At 56.5% G+C, this 16,608-nt stretch overlaps 2 protein-coding genes across 15 annotated transcripts in view; one reads left to right on the top strand and one right to left on the bottom strand.

Moving 5' to 3' along the window:
- Positions 1 to 57: 57 nt before the first annotated feature.
- Positions 58 to 9,517, top strand: Xrcc3 (X-ray repair cross complementing 3). Of its 2 annotated transcripts, none has more exons than XM_042696919.1 (9): positions 58 to 132; positions 1,478 to 1,598; positions 1,752 to 1,899; positions 4,069 to 4,206; positions 4,540 to 4,752; positions 6,641 to 6,795; positions 8,284 to 8,496; positions 8,636 to 8,682; positions 8,820 to 9,517. In XM_042696919.1, exons 3-9 carry the CDS (start codon positions 1,845 to 1,847, stop codon positions 9,037 to 9,039), a joined length of 1,041 nt encoding a protein of 346 aa, XP_042552853.1. In that variant the 5' UTR covers positions 58 to 132; positions 1,478 to 1,598; positions 1,752 to 1,844; the 3' UTR covers positions 9,040 to 9,517. The 2 variants fall into 2 exon arrangements, with proteins under 2 accessions (XP_042552853.1, XP_042552851.1); XM_042696917.1 differs by lacking the exon at positions 58 to 132 and adding an exon at positions 1,111 to 1,208.
- The window catches only part of Klc1 (kinesin light chain 1), a 46,768-nt gene continuing 37,227 nt past the window's right edge, over positions 7,068 to 16,608 (bottom strand). For 4 of the 13 annotated variants that reach the window (XM_042696906.1, XM_042696904.1, XM_042696905.1 and 1 more), the window contains exons 14-16: positions 14,462 to 14,592; positions 7,637 to 7,697; positions 7,068 to 7,416 (exon numbers count right to left, since the gene is read on the bottom strand). In XM_042696906.1, coding sequence (XP_042552840.1) covers positions 7,414 to 7,416; positions 7,637 to 7,697; positions 14,462 to 14,592 — 195 coding nt within the window. In that variant the 3' untranslated portion in view covers positions 7,068 to 7,413. Of the gene's footprint in view, positions 7,417 to 7,636; positions 7,698 to 14,461; positions 14,593 to 15,349; positions 15,907 to 16,532; positions 16,583 to 16,608 lie in introns of those variants that run through there. The other 9 variants (XM_042696916.1, XM_042696913.1, XM_042696914.1 and 6 more) reach the window with 3 other exon arrangements.

Genomic DNA, 16,608 nt, shown 5'->3' with positions numbered 1-16,608 from the left:
CGCGGCCCGGGCCGCCGCCTCCGCGCCGCTGTCCCGCGTGCAGCCCGGCCGCCCGCGGGGCTGAGCCGGTGCTGAAGAAGAGGACTCTCCGAGAGGGCAGCAAGGCCTGGGGTCAGCGCCCGGCACACAGAGGTGGGGGCCGGGCGCGGGGAGGGGTGTCCCGAGGAGCGGGGGTCCCCGGGGCGGGGGGGGTCCCGAGGAGCGGGGGTCCCCGGGCCGGGGGGGCTCCCGAGGAGCGGGGGTCCCCGGGCCGGGGGGTTCCCCAGGGGCTGGGGTCCCCAGGGGCGGGGGGGGTCCCGAGGGGCTGGGGTCCCCAGGGGCGGGGGGGGTCCCGAGGAGCGGGGATTCCCCGGGGCGGGGGGGGGGTCCCGAGGAGCGGGGGTCCCCAGGGGCGGGGGGGTCCCGAGGAGCGGGGATTCCCCGGGGCGGGGGGGGGGGGTCCCGAGGGGCTGGGGTCCCCAGGGGCGGGGGGTCCCGAGGAGCGGGGATCCCCGGGTCGGGGGGGGTCCCGAGGAGCGGGGGTCCCCAGGGGCGGGGGGGTCCCGAGGAGCGGGGGTCCCCAGGGGCGGGGGGGGTCCCGAGGGGCGGGGGTCCCCAGGGGCGGGGGGGGTCCCGAGGGGCTGGGGTCCCCAGGGGCGGGGGGGGTCCCGAGGAGCGGGGGTCCCCGGGCCGGGGGGGGGTCCCGAGGAGATCCCCGGGCCGGGGGGGGTCCCCAGGAACGGGGTCACGGGGCGGGGGGGGGGGGTCCCCAGGAACGGGGTCACGGGTCGGGGGGGCTCCCGAGGAGCGGGGATCCGCAGGGGCGGGGGGCACGGGGTGGGGGGAGTCCCGAGGAGCGGGGATCCCCGGGGCGGGGGGGGTCCCCAGGGGCGGGGGTGCCCAGGAACTGGGGCACGGGGCGGGGGGGGGGGTCCCAGGGGCGGGGCCCTGCGGCCGACTCCGAGGCAGGGGCCCCTGGGGGGGGAAGGGCCGCAGCCGCCCTCCTCGGCCCGCTGTCCAGTGGATTTGGAGGGCCGCCAGGCCTGGGCCTCCGCGCGTTTCCTGTCCGGCCTGGGCACCCACAAGGTCTGCGGGCCCCAGCAGGGAACGCGCCCTCCAGGCCTGCGGCGCTTGCCGGTCCTGCCCACAGCGGCCTCCCGGTGTGTCCCCGGCCGGCTCAGCCCAGCGTTCACCGGCCACCCGGCCTCAGCAGTGCTGGGAGGACGCAGGTACAGGAAGTCTGCCCACGCGTGCTGTCCAGGCCGGGCCACATCTGCACTGTCAGGACCCCTCAGCCACCACCCAGCCGACCCCATGCCTGCCCCCTCCCCGCCAGCTAGAGGTTTGGGAGCACAATGGCTTTGTGGACAGGCTTGCCAGACCGTCGTCTCGTCGGAGTCCCGCACAGCCAGCCTAGGCGGGAAGGGCAGTCCGTGGGCGCCCCAGGCCTGCCTGCAGGAAGCACCCTGCAAAATCCCATGCTTCCTGTTCTTTCCAGAAGCCCCAAGGAGACATTTGAGACACCACACTGGGGAATGCCACGCACACTGGGGAATGCCACGCACACTGGGTGGAGCGCAGGTGTGCATCTCTCGGCTTCCGTGTGGCCCACTGGCAAGGTGAGCAGGCGCCAGAAGACGGGCACTCAGTCCGCTCTCCTTTGGGGAAGCGTGGTCAGCTGGTTCTCAGGCACCAGAGTGTCCCAGGCTTCTGACCTGGGAGGTCATTCTTGGAGGCCAGAGACACTGACCACGGTGTCTTGCTGCCCACAGAGAGAGCGAGGAGCACCCTGAAGGTGAGCACTCCCACAGGGGGTCAGTCTAGCCCCGGGGAGTTAGGGGCCTGGCAGGCGATCCACTGAGGAGATGGATTTGGATCAGCTGGACCTGAACCCCAGAATTATTGCTGCAGTCAAGAGAGGTATGCTTGGGCCTGGGAAGGTGGCTCAGTGGTAGAGCGCTTGCCTTGCATGCCTGAGGCCCTGGGTTCCATTCCTCAGCACCATATAAGCAAAAAGGAAAAAAGCCGGAAGTGGCGCTGTGGAGCTGAGGGACAGCGCCCAGGCCCAGAGTTCAGGCCCCATGACCGGACCCCCCCCCCCCCCAAAAAAAAGAGAGAGGTATGCTCCCTTGCTGAACTGCTGGTGGCTTGGCTGTTCCCCAGCCTTGCTTGTATGCTGCCTTTTCTGTGTGTTTCCTGCTGATTCTCCCCCTGCACTGTAGAAGGTCTGTCAGACACAGTGGCCTCAGTCCAAGCTTTCGAGAGGCTGGACAGGTCACCTGCTGGGTCCCGCCAGGGAGCCTCCCTCCTGGCACACCCTACCTCTGTAGCTCCCGTCCACCGGCCCCAGGCTGGCACGTAGCTGCGGTTCCAGCCCCCCGCATCTCATTCATCTCCCAGGGTGGCTGTTGGGATGACAGTTGCTTGCAGGTACAGACACTACACCGTGACCAGCACAGTGCTGGTGGCAGAGTGCCAGGTCTGTGCTGCACTCAGTCACGTCGTTGGTTTCCTGTCCTGCCTATAGCATGATTGCAGCATGGTTGCTGCAGCTATAAACACCTTGGGAACAGAAGGCCCTTGTTTCTCTCCTGTATCCTATCTATCAGAAAATGAGTCCTGGCCGGGCGCTGGTGGCTCACGCCTGTAATCCTAGCTACTCAGGAGGCTGAGATCTGAGGATCGCGGTTCAAAGCCAGCCCGGGCAGGAGAGACTGTGAGACTCCTATCTCCAGTAAACCGCCAGAAAACCGGAAGTGGCGCTGTAGCTCAAGTGGTAGAGCGCTCGCCTTGAGCTGAAGAGCTGAGGGACAGCACCCAGGCCCAGAGTTCAAGCCCCACAACCAACCAAAAAAAAAAAAAAGAAAGAAAAGAAAATGAGTCCTGAGGGGCCAGCCAGGGCACCTACGCCCCACTCCACCCCCACCCCACTCCACTGAGCCGTGGCTCAGTACTTTTGACTGAAAAGCACCCCGTGGGCCTCCATGCTGCAGCCGGCTGCATGGCTGCTGCTTGCCCTTTCCAGGCATCCTGTGTCGTGGTCCGGGCTGACAGTGTAACTGCAGCCTTCGACATGTCTGTTAGGAAGGCAGTTACAGAACCGTGTTTGCTTCTATTCTCCTGCGAGCCCTGCGCTCCTCCTCAATGAAGTTGTTTCATTTTGCTACTTTTTGGATTGACCAAATGTATTTGCAACATGTGTCTTTCTATTTGTTTAAAAGTAGAAGACTGGGGATGTGGCTCAGTGGTGGAGGCTCGCCTAGCATGCATGAAGCCCTTGGTTCAGTTCCTCAGCACCACGTACACAGAAAAAGCCAGAAGTGGTGCCTTGAGCAAAAGCTCAGGGACAGCCCAGGCCCTAAGTTCAAGCCCCAGCACTGGTGAAAAAAATTAAAACTTAAAGAAAAAAAGTAGAAGTAAATCTAAGCCCAGGATGAATTTATCACCTAGCGCATGGTGCTTTGTTCTGACCCTGGCCCAGTGCTCTGTCTGGTCCTGGCACCCCGCCAGCCCCTCCCTGCTCAGCCAGCCCCAGGTGCCTCCGGCCTGGCTTGCTGATGCAGCACTGGTTCCCTCCCTGCCTCCCTCCCTTTTCTTCTAGGGACCGGCCCTGGGGCTGGCACATGCAAAGGCTACACCAGGCCCAGAGCTCTGCTGGTTTGCTTTTTTTATCCTGTTTTGCTCGACTGGCTTGGAATTGCTCAGACTAGACTAGAACTTTTTTTTTTATTCTTATTTTTTTATTACCCCCCCCACCCCCACCAAAGTTAGACTAGAACTCTTGAGCTCCGGTAATCTTCCTGGGCACCTCCCAAGTAGCTGGGACTGCAGGTGCCCAGCAGCGTTGCCTCTTATGGCTGGGACGGGGGGGGGACGGCCTCTGGGACTTCTCCACCTCTGGTGGTGGCTGCTGCACGTGGTCACAGGTGCAGGGTGCACGGCTGGCTGTCAAGATTTCCTCGGGCCTTGAGGGGGGCTTGGACCCCCCACCCCAGCCCTGGGTCTCAGCTCCTCACCAGCTCCAAGCTTGCTATTTTCCCCATGGTGCTGTAGTCTGACCTTTCCTGTGACTGATCTGTGTAATTTCAGCCAAACTGAAGTCAGTAAAGGAGGTTCTGCATTTTTCTGGACCAGACTTGCAGAGAATGACCGGGCTGTCCAGCCCCGACGTCCAGCACTTGCTCACAGCAGCCTCTCTATGGCTCCGAGGACCCCACACCCTGACAGGTAAGCTGGAGGGCCGCCTTGCTGGCTGACATGTGGACCCGTCACCAACCTGGTGTGGGTGCATAAGCAGTGGCCTGTGGCCAGTCCCGGCCTCCTCACCCTGTGGCTGCAGGACTGTGGTCGCAGCGTTCTGTCAGGACGCTGCGGGTGGGAACGCAGCGTTCTGTCAGGACACCATGGGTGGACAGGGGGAAGGCTGAAAGGCCTGGCCCATGGTCCCGAGGCTGTTTCCTCACTGTTCTCCGGTGCAAGGAGGGCTGGGGCAGTACTGAGTGAGCTGCTGGCTTGGTGGGGGGTAGAAGGTTGCACATCTGACCCTGGCCCACCCCACAGCCCTGCACCTGTTCCAACAGAAGGAGCGCTTCCCTGTGCAGCACCAGCGCCTAAGTCTGGGCTGCCCCGTGCTGGACCGGGTCCTGGGCGGCGGCCTGCCCCTGGGCGGCATCACGGAGCTTGCGGGCTGCAGCTCGGCAGGGAAGACCCAGCTGGCACTGCAGCTGAGCCTGGCTGTGCAGTTCCCACAGCAACACGGAGGCCTGGAGGCTGGTGAGTGGCGAGCCCTTGAGGAAGGCAGGGCTCCGGCCAGGCCCGGTGGGTCTCAGCCCTGTCCTGGGTTGCTTCTCCTTGGTGGGTGAGGACCCCTCCAGGGCTGTTTCCTCCTGTGAATGAGGGGGAAGCAAGGCTGGCCAGGATTACCACCAGCACTCAGGCATGGCCCTGGGGTTCTTGCAGCGTCAGTGGAAGTGTCCTGAACCTGTGCTCACAGGCTCACGTGGCCTGCAGAATACATGGCCACAGCATCAGAAATGAAGGCAAAGACGGTGACATTCTCCCGCGGGTGAGGACTGAGGGTGGCTGAGGCAGCCGCCCCACGGTGACACTCTGAAGCCTGCAGCAGCCAGCGTGGCTCAGCTCCCCACCGCGGGGCCAAGATCCTCGCCACTGTGGATGCCACTGTATCTGAACCCTGAACGAGGCTCTGCCCCACACAAGCCGGCCCCTCTCCCAGCACCATTCTGTCCCCCAAAGCCACGGCAGCAGCTCCCACGCCCACACGGTGTGGGGAGGGACCCACACTTCTGGCTTTAGTGAGCTGAACATCTCTCATACATGCTGGCCACAGCAAAGTCGTCTTTGCAGATGTCTGTTAGGTCCAATGCCACTTCAAAACCACCTTGTATTGAGTTTTATGAACTCATGTGTTTTGAAGACAAATCCCTTACCAGGCGGGTCTTTTCTCTTCCAGAGGTTTGTCTTATCTCAGTAGGGTTCTTTAAAGCACTTTTTTTTTTCCCCAGTCATGGGGCTTGAACTCAGGGACTGAGTGCTGTCCCCTAAGCTCTTTTGCTCAAGGCTAAGCCACAGCACCATTTCCAATTTTCTGGGGGTTAATTGGAGATAAGAGTCGCAAGGACTCTCTTACCCAGGCTGGCTCTGAACCGCCATCCTCTGATCACAGCCTCCTGAGTCACTAGGAGTACAAGTTGGTGCCACCAGCATCCAGCTATTTTTCATGTTTTGAAGTTCGGTTCTTTTTCATTGGTCCCTGTGGCTTTTGGTGTCATTTATTTAGAACAAACTGCACTCAGGTCATTTTCTTCTATAAGTACTGAGAGCTTGAACTCAACCTCATCTATTGGAAGAGACTGTTTTTCCCTGCCCTGGATCACTGTGGCATTCCCATACTAGATCCCTGTGACATCCCACACTGGATCACTATATCCTCACCCTAGATCACTATGACATACTACAGTAGATGACCGTGACATGCCACACTGGATCACTGGCACCAGATCACTGCAGCACCCCACACTGGATTGCTGTGTCCTCCTCACACTGGGTCTCTGTGGATCATTGAGACATCTTCACTGAGCGTCCCTTGCCCATGAACTCAGGGTTTCTTGATGAGCTGTCAGCTGCATGGCTCCCCACGTCCTCTGATGCCGTTTCTGGGCCCAAGCCGTGCATTGCTGAAACGCTGTTCAGGCTTGGTGTCCCATCTGAAATCACCACGAAGACCTTGGCCTCATGGAGTGGCTGGAATGGCAGGGAGCCTTGCAAGGTGCAGAGGGAACACAGGTCCCACTGGACTCTCCCTGGGCCTGAGGCTCTGGGGGAGGGATGTGGCCTGAAGCATTGGTAACCAGTCCACTCCCATCCCCGACCAGGGAGGGGAAGCAGAACTAGGCAAGCAGGGCAGCCTACCTGTGGCCATTCTAGCCAGGCCAGGGAACATGTGCCCAGTACCAGAACTGGAGACCTATCTATTGCTACCAGAGGACCACCTGGCCCTTGGGGGCCAGCTCTGGCATGACCTTCCTCAGGAGATGGAAAGCCAGAGGTTGGGACTGGAAACAAGGCAGCACGTGCATTTGATTTGGTGGCAGCAGAGGTATAGTTCGGGTTCCTGGGCTCATCACTCTCCGCCCCCCAGGGGCCGTCTACATCTGCACGGAGGATGTCTTCCCCAGCAAGCGACTGCAGCAGCTGATCGCACAGCAGCAGCGGCTGCGGATGGATGTGCCAAGCGAGGTGGTCCAGAAGATCAAGTTCAGCAACCACATCTTCATCGAACACGCAGCAGATGTGGTAAGTGTGCCCTGCCCGCTGGGGCGGGCGCGGCAGACCTGCCGTGGTGATTATCAGCACAGGAAGAGGTGACAGGGTCGGGAGCAGGCAGGGTGGGCCGACGAAGGGGCACAATTCAGATGGTGAAGGGAGTCCTTCCTAGGCAGGAAGGGAGCTCTATGTGCAATATGAACACAGAAATGACACGGTGCAGGGTACACCCACCAGGTACATCGCTGTGGCTGCAGAGCCACTGAGAAGAGCTGTTATGAGAAGACGTTCAAGTCAAAGAATAAGGTGTATAAACTTTTAATTTTTAAAAAATGTACAGTAAATACATTATCACACAACATGGGGGACCTAACACAGCTGACACGGAGAAGCCTGGCAGATGCAGGATACAGATGTGTCTGGTCTCCTGGGCAGGTGGCGGGCCACGTCCGACGCTGTGCTTTCAGGACCTCCTGCCCCAAGCAGAGCGTTACTGAGCCCTGCCTGCATTCCGGTCAGGAGAACCTAAGTGAGCACTGCAGGCTCCGGGCCCAGGGCCCTCCCAGCCTTGCCCTGGCCGTCACGGGGCCAGCTCCAGGGCCACACATAGCGCCACCATCCTGGCATCCTACAGCAGGCCAGGCTGGGTCACTGCAAGAGAAGACCATAGATGAGGCTGGGCTGCTGCACGGGGGGGGGGGGGGGGGGGGGGGGGGCTCCCCCTCTTTCCAGAATCTGCTCAGACCCACAATGGCTAGATGCATTCCTCCTCACAGTCAGCCTTGGGGCCACACCTACCCCCCTAGCCACCTGTGCGCTAAAGCCAATGGCCATCCCCACTGCCTGGCCCTGGCGGGGAGAAGACACTCACGTTGGCATCTTCTAGGCTGCTGCTGTCGTTCTCCACACACAGAGGGTCCGCTGGGGACGCCCTGAGGAAAAGCACAAACTGAGTTTCACCCCGGCCCTCAGCAGCCCTCAGCACTGCCTGGCTGGTTGGCCCAGATGTATCTGCAGGCCTAAAGCGTGAGGCTCCTCCGCTGTGTCTCAGGCCTGCTCTCCTCCGTGGGGGCCACCCGGCACTGGCCATGCCCTGCTCTCCAGAGTGGTCTGAGCCTTCAGTCAGGGCTGCCAACCTGGACAGCAAGAGGCTGGCGCCAGGCGGGAATGAGAGCAGCCTCAGGGCACTGGCACCGGCTTGCAGGGCCTCCCCTCACCCGGCCTCCCTTGGAGGTGAGGCTAGGTTCAGGGGCCCCCAGCACCTGGTGTAAAGCTCCCCCCAGAGACGGGTGAAAATTGCATGGACGGGTACAGACCCACAGGGAATGGGGGAAATGGTTCCTGGCAGCTGTGCCGACTGCCCAAGGGTATCACCAGGAGGCCTCACATCCTTGGAGCCTTTGGGAGGAGCACGCAAGCCCAGGCTCAAGGAGCCATAAAGCTGCAGACCAGAGGGCCAGCCGGTCACTTAGACAACACCTGGTGAGCCAGTGGCAGCCGTGCTGTCCCCCCTTGCAGGACACCTTGCTGGAGTGTGTGAGGAAGAAGGTCCCCGTGCTGCTGTCAAGGGGCATGGCCCGATTGGTAGTCATCGACTCCGTGGCAGCTCCGTTTCGCTGTGAGTTTGACAAAGAGGGCCCCGCCCTCCGGGCCAGGCATCTACAATCCCTGGGGGCCGAGCTGCGCAGGCTGAGCAGCGCCTTCCAGGCCCCGGTGCTGTGCATCAACCAGGTGGGTGAGGCGGCAGTTTGCCCAGATGCCCAGGGCGATGGGGAGGGGGTGCAAAGGGGACTTCAAGGGGCTCTGGTCATGATATGGAAAACCAGGGGACCCTCAACTACTGCTGCCCCACCCCATTGGACTCTTCCAGGTGACGGAGGCTGTGGAGGAGCAGGGCTTGCTGCCCTGCCTACCAGGGTGAGTGCCCATACCTGGGGGGGGGGGGGGCAGCACTGGGCGTGGCCAGCAGTGAGTAGGCACCTGGGGGGCGGGGCGCTGGGGGAAGAAGGGTTGCAGCCAGCCTTTGCCAGCAGCTCTTCCCTGTCATGTCTCAGACCCTGGGACCCGCGCCTCTCTCCAGCCCTTGGTATCGCCTGGGCTAACCAGCTTCTGATGAGACTGATGGCTGACCGTGTCCGCACACAAGAAGCCGTCCCGGGCTTGCCCGGTGGCCTGACCCGGACCCTGAGGGTGCTCTTTGCCCCCCACCTGCCTCCTTCCTCCTGCTCCTACACAGTCGGCTGTGAAGGGGTGCGAGGGGCCATGCCCAGCTAACACACCAGTATCTGTGGACAGCCCAACCAAGCCTCAGGGCCCTGGATTGTGGCCAAGCCCTTAGGGGCTGAGCAGCACAGTTCCCAAGGGTACCGTCCCTCCTCTCCCCAAGTTGTTCCCTCCCAGTCGACTGGCCCTTGGAAGACAAATGACTCACAAGCACTAGCAGCACTGCAGGGCTCTGCCTCTGCAGGGCAGTGCGTGGTGCCCCGCCTCCGCCCACTAAGGTGGCAGGGAGCCATACTGGCACACTCTGTCGTGAAGGTCTATTTGGGCTCAAGGTAGAGGAACAGACTGGCATCTGGCCAAGTCTGGAAGTGGTAAAGGAGCTGACCTCACCTCGGCCGCCTGCAGGCAAAAGCAGCCCTGGGCAGCTGATAAAAGAAACAGGAAATGAGAAGCCCTGCCTCCAAGCCTGGCCTTGCTGGGCTCTAGGCTGACAACAGGAGGAGCTGTGGCCTAAGAGGGCAGGGCTGTGGCCCCGGGGGGGGGGGGGGGGGGATGGGGGGGCGGGGGAGAGGTCCTGTCTGCCTGCAGGGGGGCTGCCTGCTGACTTGGGGACAGACACTGTCCCTGCCTCCACCAGTCCCCCTGGGGCAGGATAGCACTCAGAGCTATGTGTGGCTCCAAAAGGTTAAAGACCTGGTGTGGAGGTGGCCAAAGCTGCTTGGCTTGGTTATTTATAGACGTTTTCCAGCAAATATGAAGGAGTTTACAATAGGAAATAAAATTACTTTTGCAACATGAGTGATTCTAGATGATGTAGGTGAACTGCACAGACCATTAGAGAGCGTAACCCCAAGACAGAGGGACAGATAGCAGGTGCACTCTTGGGGACAGAGGGATCCCACCCCATCCTCCAGGGGACAGGTCAGCGGGAGGGGAGAGCACCTCCTCACATTGCGGATTCTGTCAGAACTTCTGTCACCACTGAGACAGCCCTGGCCCGTGTGCAAGGTCAAGCCCCAATAAGCACCCCAAAATTTACATCTAACTGGCATCCTGAAGGCACCTGGCACATGAGCCCCCAAGCCCACAATCAACTGCTACCCAGCAGGAAGACGCCGTTGGCACACGTCTGCCTAAACCCATCCTCTGCTGGGTGTGGGGCCAAGGTGGGCCCATGGCTGTGGGCCAGGACAAGCAGGCGGCAGGCTTACTGGGAAACCATCTTCAGTAGCCTTGACATCCAAAGTACATGCATTCGGAAACAAGCACACTTCCTGCTACAGCCCAGACCCAGACATGGACAAAGGCAGGGCCCCAGCTGCGCCCTCTACCCCTCAAAGACTGCTGCCACCACGCAGGGCAGCTCCTGGACACCACAGCACTAGCAGACCTCACGCTTGGCAGCACATAAAGACCCCAATGCCTCATTTGCAGCAGACTGCACACAGCACAGGCAACGCCATGGGGTTCGCCCACGGCGGCCGCCCAGCCTGCTCAGCTGGGCCGGGAGGCTTGGCAGCACACCACCACCCCTGCCCCACAAGTGACTTGGGCCAGGGCTCCACAGACCTCAGCACACCCAAGACCTGGTCTGGAAGGCCAGAAGCACAACTAAATCCTATCTCCAACTTCCACCTAATGTAGGACAAGAGAAAAGCAAGCAGCATTGGATAATCAATCTCTGTACTTAGAAAAGCAACATGTAAAATGTATTTCAAGCAGACACTGGGAGCTCACCTCTGCCTCCCAGCTACTGAGGAGGCTGAGATCTGAGGACTAGGGTTCAAAGCCAGCTCAGGCAGACAAGTCTGAGAAATTCTTATTTCCAATTAACCAGCAAAAAGTCAGAAGTGGAGGTGGGGTCAAGTGAGTAGAACAGCACCAGCCACAAGTAAAAATGCTAAAGGAGAAGGTGAGCCTTTGGATTCAAACTCCAGTACAGGCACAAAAAATAAAATACTCCATAACATGTTAAAGACAGGGATTTATACAGGTATTCACTTTCTTTCGCCTTCTTATAACTTGTTGATAAAATGCCTGCAAATTACCTGTAGTCTAAATTATGGAGACTTATAAAATCCTTGTAATTTGTTCATCTTGACTAAAGACGCCCCTCAACCCAAGGCAACCCAAAAGCTGCAAGAGCCCATCCCAAGGGCCACTGCAGCAACCCCATAGGGGCCCAGGGCCCTGACACCGCCACCGCCACGGCCTGTGCTACTGCAGGACAGGGCCTGTGCACACAGCACCCAGCAGAGTACCCCACAGACCTCGCCCTACAATATATCAAAACAAAACTATCAGTGAGGGGCTGTGAAGGTGGCTCAGCACCACATAAGCAGAAAAGCTGGCTCAAGTGGTAGAGCGCTCGCCTTGAGCTAAAGAGCTGAGGGACAGCACCCAGGCCCAGAGTTCGAGCCCCAAAACTGACCAAAAAAAAGTGTGGGGGGGCCGGGAAGGTGGCTCAGTGGTAGAGCGCTTGCACTGCATGCATGAGGCCCTGGGTTCAATTCCTCAGCAACACATAAGCAGAAAAAAAAAGCTGGAAGTAGCGCTGTGGCTCAAGTGGTAGAGCGCTAGCCTTGAGGTCCAGAGTTCAGGCCCCACGACTGGACTCAAATAAAAAAAAGTGTGTGTATGATATAAAAATGTATATCGTATATATATGAAACAATCATAGGGTGCTAAAATCATAAACAAGTTTACCTACAACTACTCAAGAATAAAGTATAAAAGCATACTAAACTCTATTCTGACACATGGAATTATTCCTATCTAATTGGCCAGTTTACCTTTCCTTACAAAAGCTAAGACCTCTCACAAGGACTCTGTTGAACTCTCAAGGCAGCAAAACCATGATGAAACAGGACAAGCATATGCAACCTGTGGGCACGAGTGAGAGGGGAAACGGGGAAAGGAAGGGGTGGCATTGTCCAAAAAAAGAGATGAACTCATGACCTGACTTATAAAATGGTAGCCCCTCTGTACAGCACCTTAATAATAATGAAGTTGGTGCTGGTGGCTCACACCTATAATGCTCACTACTCAGGAGGCTGAGATCTGAGGATCACAGTTCAAAGTCAGCCTCAGCAGTAAAGTCCATGAGACTCTTATATCTATTAACCATGAGAACACCGGAAGTGGTATCCTGTGGCTCAAGTGATATAACACTAACCTTGAGCAAAAAAGCTCAGTGACAGTGCCCAGGACCCGAGTTCAAGCCCAACAACCAGTAAAAACAAAAATAAAAAGTTAACTGACCTTTCTCAACCAATAAAACTGGGCATGGTGGCACACACCTAACATCCTAACTGTGTGGGAGATTTAATAGGAGGATCCCAGTCCAGGTCAGCTCAGAAAAAAAATGTGAGATTCTAATAAAAAGTAACTGGAGCAAAAAAAGGCTGAGTATGTGGCTCAAGTGGTAAGGTGCTTGCTTACAAAGCTGAAGTCCCTGGGGCTGGGAAGGTGGCTCAGTGGTAGAGCGCTTGCCTTGCATGCCTGAGGCCCTGGGTTCGATTCCTCAGCACCACATAAGAAAAAAGCCAGAAGTGGTGCTGTGGCTTAAGTGGTAGAGTGCTAGCCTTGAGCTGAAGAGCTGAGGGACAGTGCCCAGGCCCAGAGTTCAGGCTCCACGACCAGACCCAAAAAACAAAAAAAACAACAACAACAAAAAACAAAGCTGAAGGCCCTACCATTAAAAGAAGAAAATGGGGAAAGGGGAGACAGAGGAGAGGGAGGGGGAAAAAAGAGGAGGGGAAATACAGGAGGAGAAGGAGCCAGGTGCCAGTGGCTCACACTTAGAATCCTAGCTACTCAGGAGGCGGAGATCTGAAGATCCTAGTTCAAACCCAGCCCAGGCAGAAACATCAGTGAGACTTAGCTCCAATTAACCACCAAAAAAACAGAAAGTGGCCTTGTGGCTCAAATGGTAGAGCACTAACCTTGAGCTGAAGAGCTGGGGGACAGGGCCCAGGCCCAGAGTTTAAGCCCCAAAACACCAAGGGAAAAAAAAAAAAGCCAGCCCAGGCAGAAGAGACTCTGTGAGACTCTAATTAACTACTCAAAAATCGGAAATGAGGCTATGACTAAAAGTAGTAGAGCACTAGCCTTGAGCTAAAGAGCGCAGGATAACTCACAAGCATTGAGTTCAAGCCCCACAATGGAGTTAACTATAGTTCTGGAAATCTGCAGGGCAGGTAGTACCTGCCTTTAGCCAGCAGAGGGCAGTTTGTTGCACAGCAATGTTCAAACGCTGATCTCGGTTTTCACAAACATAAGCATCCCAAAACTGCTTCTGTAGAGGCAGGCCAGTGAGCAGTTATAAAGAGAAGACTTGTGAAAACCTCTTTCTCGCACTAACGTGAGTCTTCTTCACTGGCAAGCAGGCATCCAGGGCAAAGCCACAGCCAGGACCAAGCTCAGGCTCCACAAAGCCTGCCTACAAGGCTGTGGGGTAGCAGGTCTCGGAATGAGAGTGGACACACCTTTAAAATGCAAAAATCACCAACTAATCAGGCACATAACTTAATACTGCCAACAAGTTCTCCAAAGCCACCTGGTACCTTGGTGAGCAGGCTTGAAGCTCAGGGTTTTACTAAGGAATCTGTCTCTCGTGAACAGGGACACACCGGAAGCAAGACAAAGGGCTGACAAGAGGCTCTGCAGAGCCTCACCGAAAACAGAACAGGCAGCTTCACAGCACAGCACAGAAGGTCGAGCCCACTTTGTGGAAAATCCTTCAGGCAACGTGGGCATCCTCACCCACCCACCCCAAGACCTGGGATTCACACTTTTCTTCAAACACATGGAAACCTAAGCTTTTGAAAAGCTGAAAATGCCTCATGTCCCTATAATTGAAAACTACCCTTTCTACCTGCATGAGAGTTAATACAATCCACAGCTCACATATGATTTGGAAAGACCAAACATTTGAGGGATTTAAATGAATGTTAATTTAAGAATGTATCAGTATATAATGTAAACGCACCTCAATGTTCCGTGTTACAATACTGAATTTCCCACTTTCCACAGCAAAAGCTTTCTCTGAACATGTAACAAAATCAAAACTTCCATGAACTTTTCTTTTTGTCAGTCATAGGGATTGAACTCGGCTTGGGCGCTGTCCTTGTGCTCTTCAGCTCAAGGCAAGCGCTCTACCGCTCTACCACTTGAGCCACCACACCACTTCCAGTTTTCGAGTGGTTTATTGGAGATTAGAGTCTCATGGACTCTTATCTGCCCGGGCTGGCTTTGAACTGCGATCCTCAGATCTCAGCGCCTAGCCAAACGTCTTCTTTTGAAGGCACAGCCCTCTCAGCTGTTTCCCGATTCACCAGACACAAGCTACTCCTCCTTCCCAGTGTGGAATCTGGGCTCACCAGGAAGGGGGGCGGGGGGCGGGAGGGGGGGGGGGGCGCGGCCCAGGGATGCATACTGGCAGGGAGGGAGGGCGGGCTGGGGAGATAGTTACCCAGGGTTTCTCGGCTCACTGTCTCTTGAACTTCCTCCCTTCAGTTTCCTAACCAGCTTCTCACTGCTGCGTCTAATGGAAGCCCGGAGTTTGCTAAAGGAACCACTGCGTTTTAAAGATCCAGTGCCATCCTGAAAAAAATGTGAACAAGTGTGAAGCTGCTGTTTCTCCCTCCCACACCCAAGGAACAGCAGAGGCAAGCAGCAATTCCCAGCCCGCCTGCCGCCAGCAATGGACACCACCAGTCTGCCATGTACTTATGTAAATGCAGGCCTCCCAGAAATCTACCCGTTTGAAATTTCATTAAAAACAACCTAATAATCAAGGAAGTCCTTGAAGAGGAAATTCATTCAAACAAAAGGAAGCACATCCCCAAGAATTAAGACTGTTGTCTTAAAAATAGCTGCAATAAAAACTGAGGTAGCTTCCACGAGTATCAGCAGAAGTTGAGTCCCGCTGGACACTGTGCGCATCGGGCCGAGGTGACAGCACGGAGCCTACTATCCCAAAGCCTTCCTCCTGACCATTTCATCTAAAAGCCATGCTTAGATGAACTGTCAATCAAGTTCACAGTGGTCTTATTAAATGTTAGCTATAAATGTGGCTGGAAAATTAAAATGTTTACTTCATAAAGTAACTAAGAATCCTCAGACCTCTTGTAGGAAGAAAGGAGTGGCCAGCTGTCATAGCCCAAGTGAGAGTAGAAATAAAGCACGTGGCAGAGCTCAGATAGGAAAATCAGAAGCAGAGTGGGAAATATGTGTGCAGCACCATTTATTCTCAGAACAGATCCCCAGTAAGACAGGAACCGGCTCCTTGCAGAGGTTGTGCAATTCTGCATCCCGAGGAAGAGTGAGCAGTGTATCGAGCAGACAGACACAGACACAAGTCAGTTGGAGTGAGTTTATTAGAAGTTAGAAAGACACAAATACACACATCACTGAGCTTTTGAAGATTAGTAGAGAAAAGCAGAATTACACAGGACTACACAGCAAGTCTACTTGAGCATGTCCAGGGCCTCGGGCAGGCGTCCTGGCCAGATGTTCTCTAAGTACCACAGACGTGCACACATGCCTTACTCCTACAGCTCAGCAACTGTCCACAGGTCACTCTCATGCCACTGCGGTAAACCTGTGTGACACTTCTAACTACCTGCTAGCAGAGTGTACAGCTAATCGCTCTTAATCGTTAAATGTGTGTTACACAGTAAATGGGTTTTATTAATACAGTTGATATTACTAAGTACACATCTGGCAAAGCTACATGTATACAGAGATCAGGAACCCCAGGTCAGCAGCACCGAAAGGAATGACCAGGCCCAGAGGTGCAGCTCTGACAAGCTCCTAGGGGCTGCTAGACACAGCGGGCAGCGCTGGAGGGGGGGGGCCGGAGGAGGCGCTGCCCGTCATGCAGGAGCAGGGCGGGAGGCACCCGGGCAGCTAGGCCTGTCGGACAAAAAGGAGAGAACCAGTGAGCCCACGGGAGGACAGGGCGCAGGCCCCGCGCCACACAGCCTGGTCTACAGTATTTCTAGGTCACAGAGATCATGGCTTCATCCTGGGCCTTCCCTTCTGTCACTCTGGTTCACCAGGCCGGCTCAGAAGTGGGGCTGGGCCCAATGTGTCTTGAAGCATCTAGGCTGGCCTACTCCAAACAAGCATCAGAGTGGAAGGCAGTATGAGACTAGCATCATTCTAGGAATCTTTTACTTACTGCAAGACACAAGTAACTGTACATAAAGGAGAGTCATCAATGAAAAACCAAAATAAAGGCTACCCGCAGAAGACACATTCATTTAACTTTTCCTGTTCTGCCATATCCCCCAAGTGTAGTCCTTCCTGAAGTTTGTATGTGACTCTCATCTCTTAAATTAAAACACTAGCATCTTAGACATTTCAGAACCGTAAGACCCGGCGACTTGAGGGGCAGCGCACGTTGTAAGCATGCAGTTGACCATCCAAAGAAAATGGGTTTCCCTGGGCACAACGCCTCCTGCGTCCTGCCCGAGTGGCAGCCGACATCTCGACAGGAGCACAGACAGTGGGGCCTGTCCCTGCCCGCTCGGACTCACCATGGACGCTGAGCAAGTCATTTAACCAGCCCGAGCTTCATCTTTCTCATCTTTAAATGGAAAAATAAAACTTGTT

This window comes from Dipodomys spectabilis, unplaced genomic scaffold (assembly GCF_019054845.1).
Source record: "Dipodomys spectabilis isolate Male_0828 unplaced genomic scaffold, ASM1905484v1 ptg000212l, whole genome shotgun sequence".
In the NCBI taxonomy this organism is placed as follows: domain Eukaryota; kingdom Metazoa; phylum Chordata; class Mammalia; order Rodentia; family Heteromyidae; genus Dipodomys; species Dipodomys spectabilis.
Note: the sequence above shows the minus strand (reverse complement) of the source record. Positions and strands in the feature narration are given on the sequence as shown.

What these genes read in the sequence shown, in the direction of transcription:
- Xrcc3 (XM_042696919.1), top strand. Translation starts at nt 1,845, where the DNA reads ATGGATTTGGATCAGCTGGACCTGAACCCCAGAATTATTGCTGCAGTC. An exon ending in TATTGCTGCAGTCAAGAGAG is followed by an intron (nt 1,900 to 4,068) that starts GTATGCTTGGGC and finishes GTGTAATTTCAG; the next exon opens with CCAAACTGAAGTCAGTAAAG. An exon ending in TTGCTGCCCTGCCTACCAGG is followed by an intron (nt 8,683 to 8,819) that starts GTGAGTGCCCAT and finishes GTCATGTCTCAG; the next exon opens with ACCCTGGGACCCGCGCCTCT.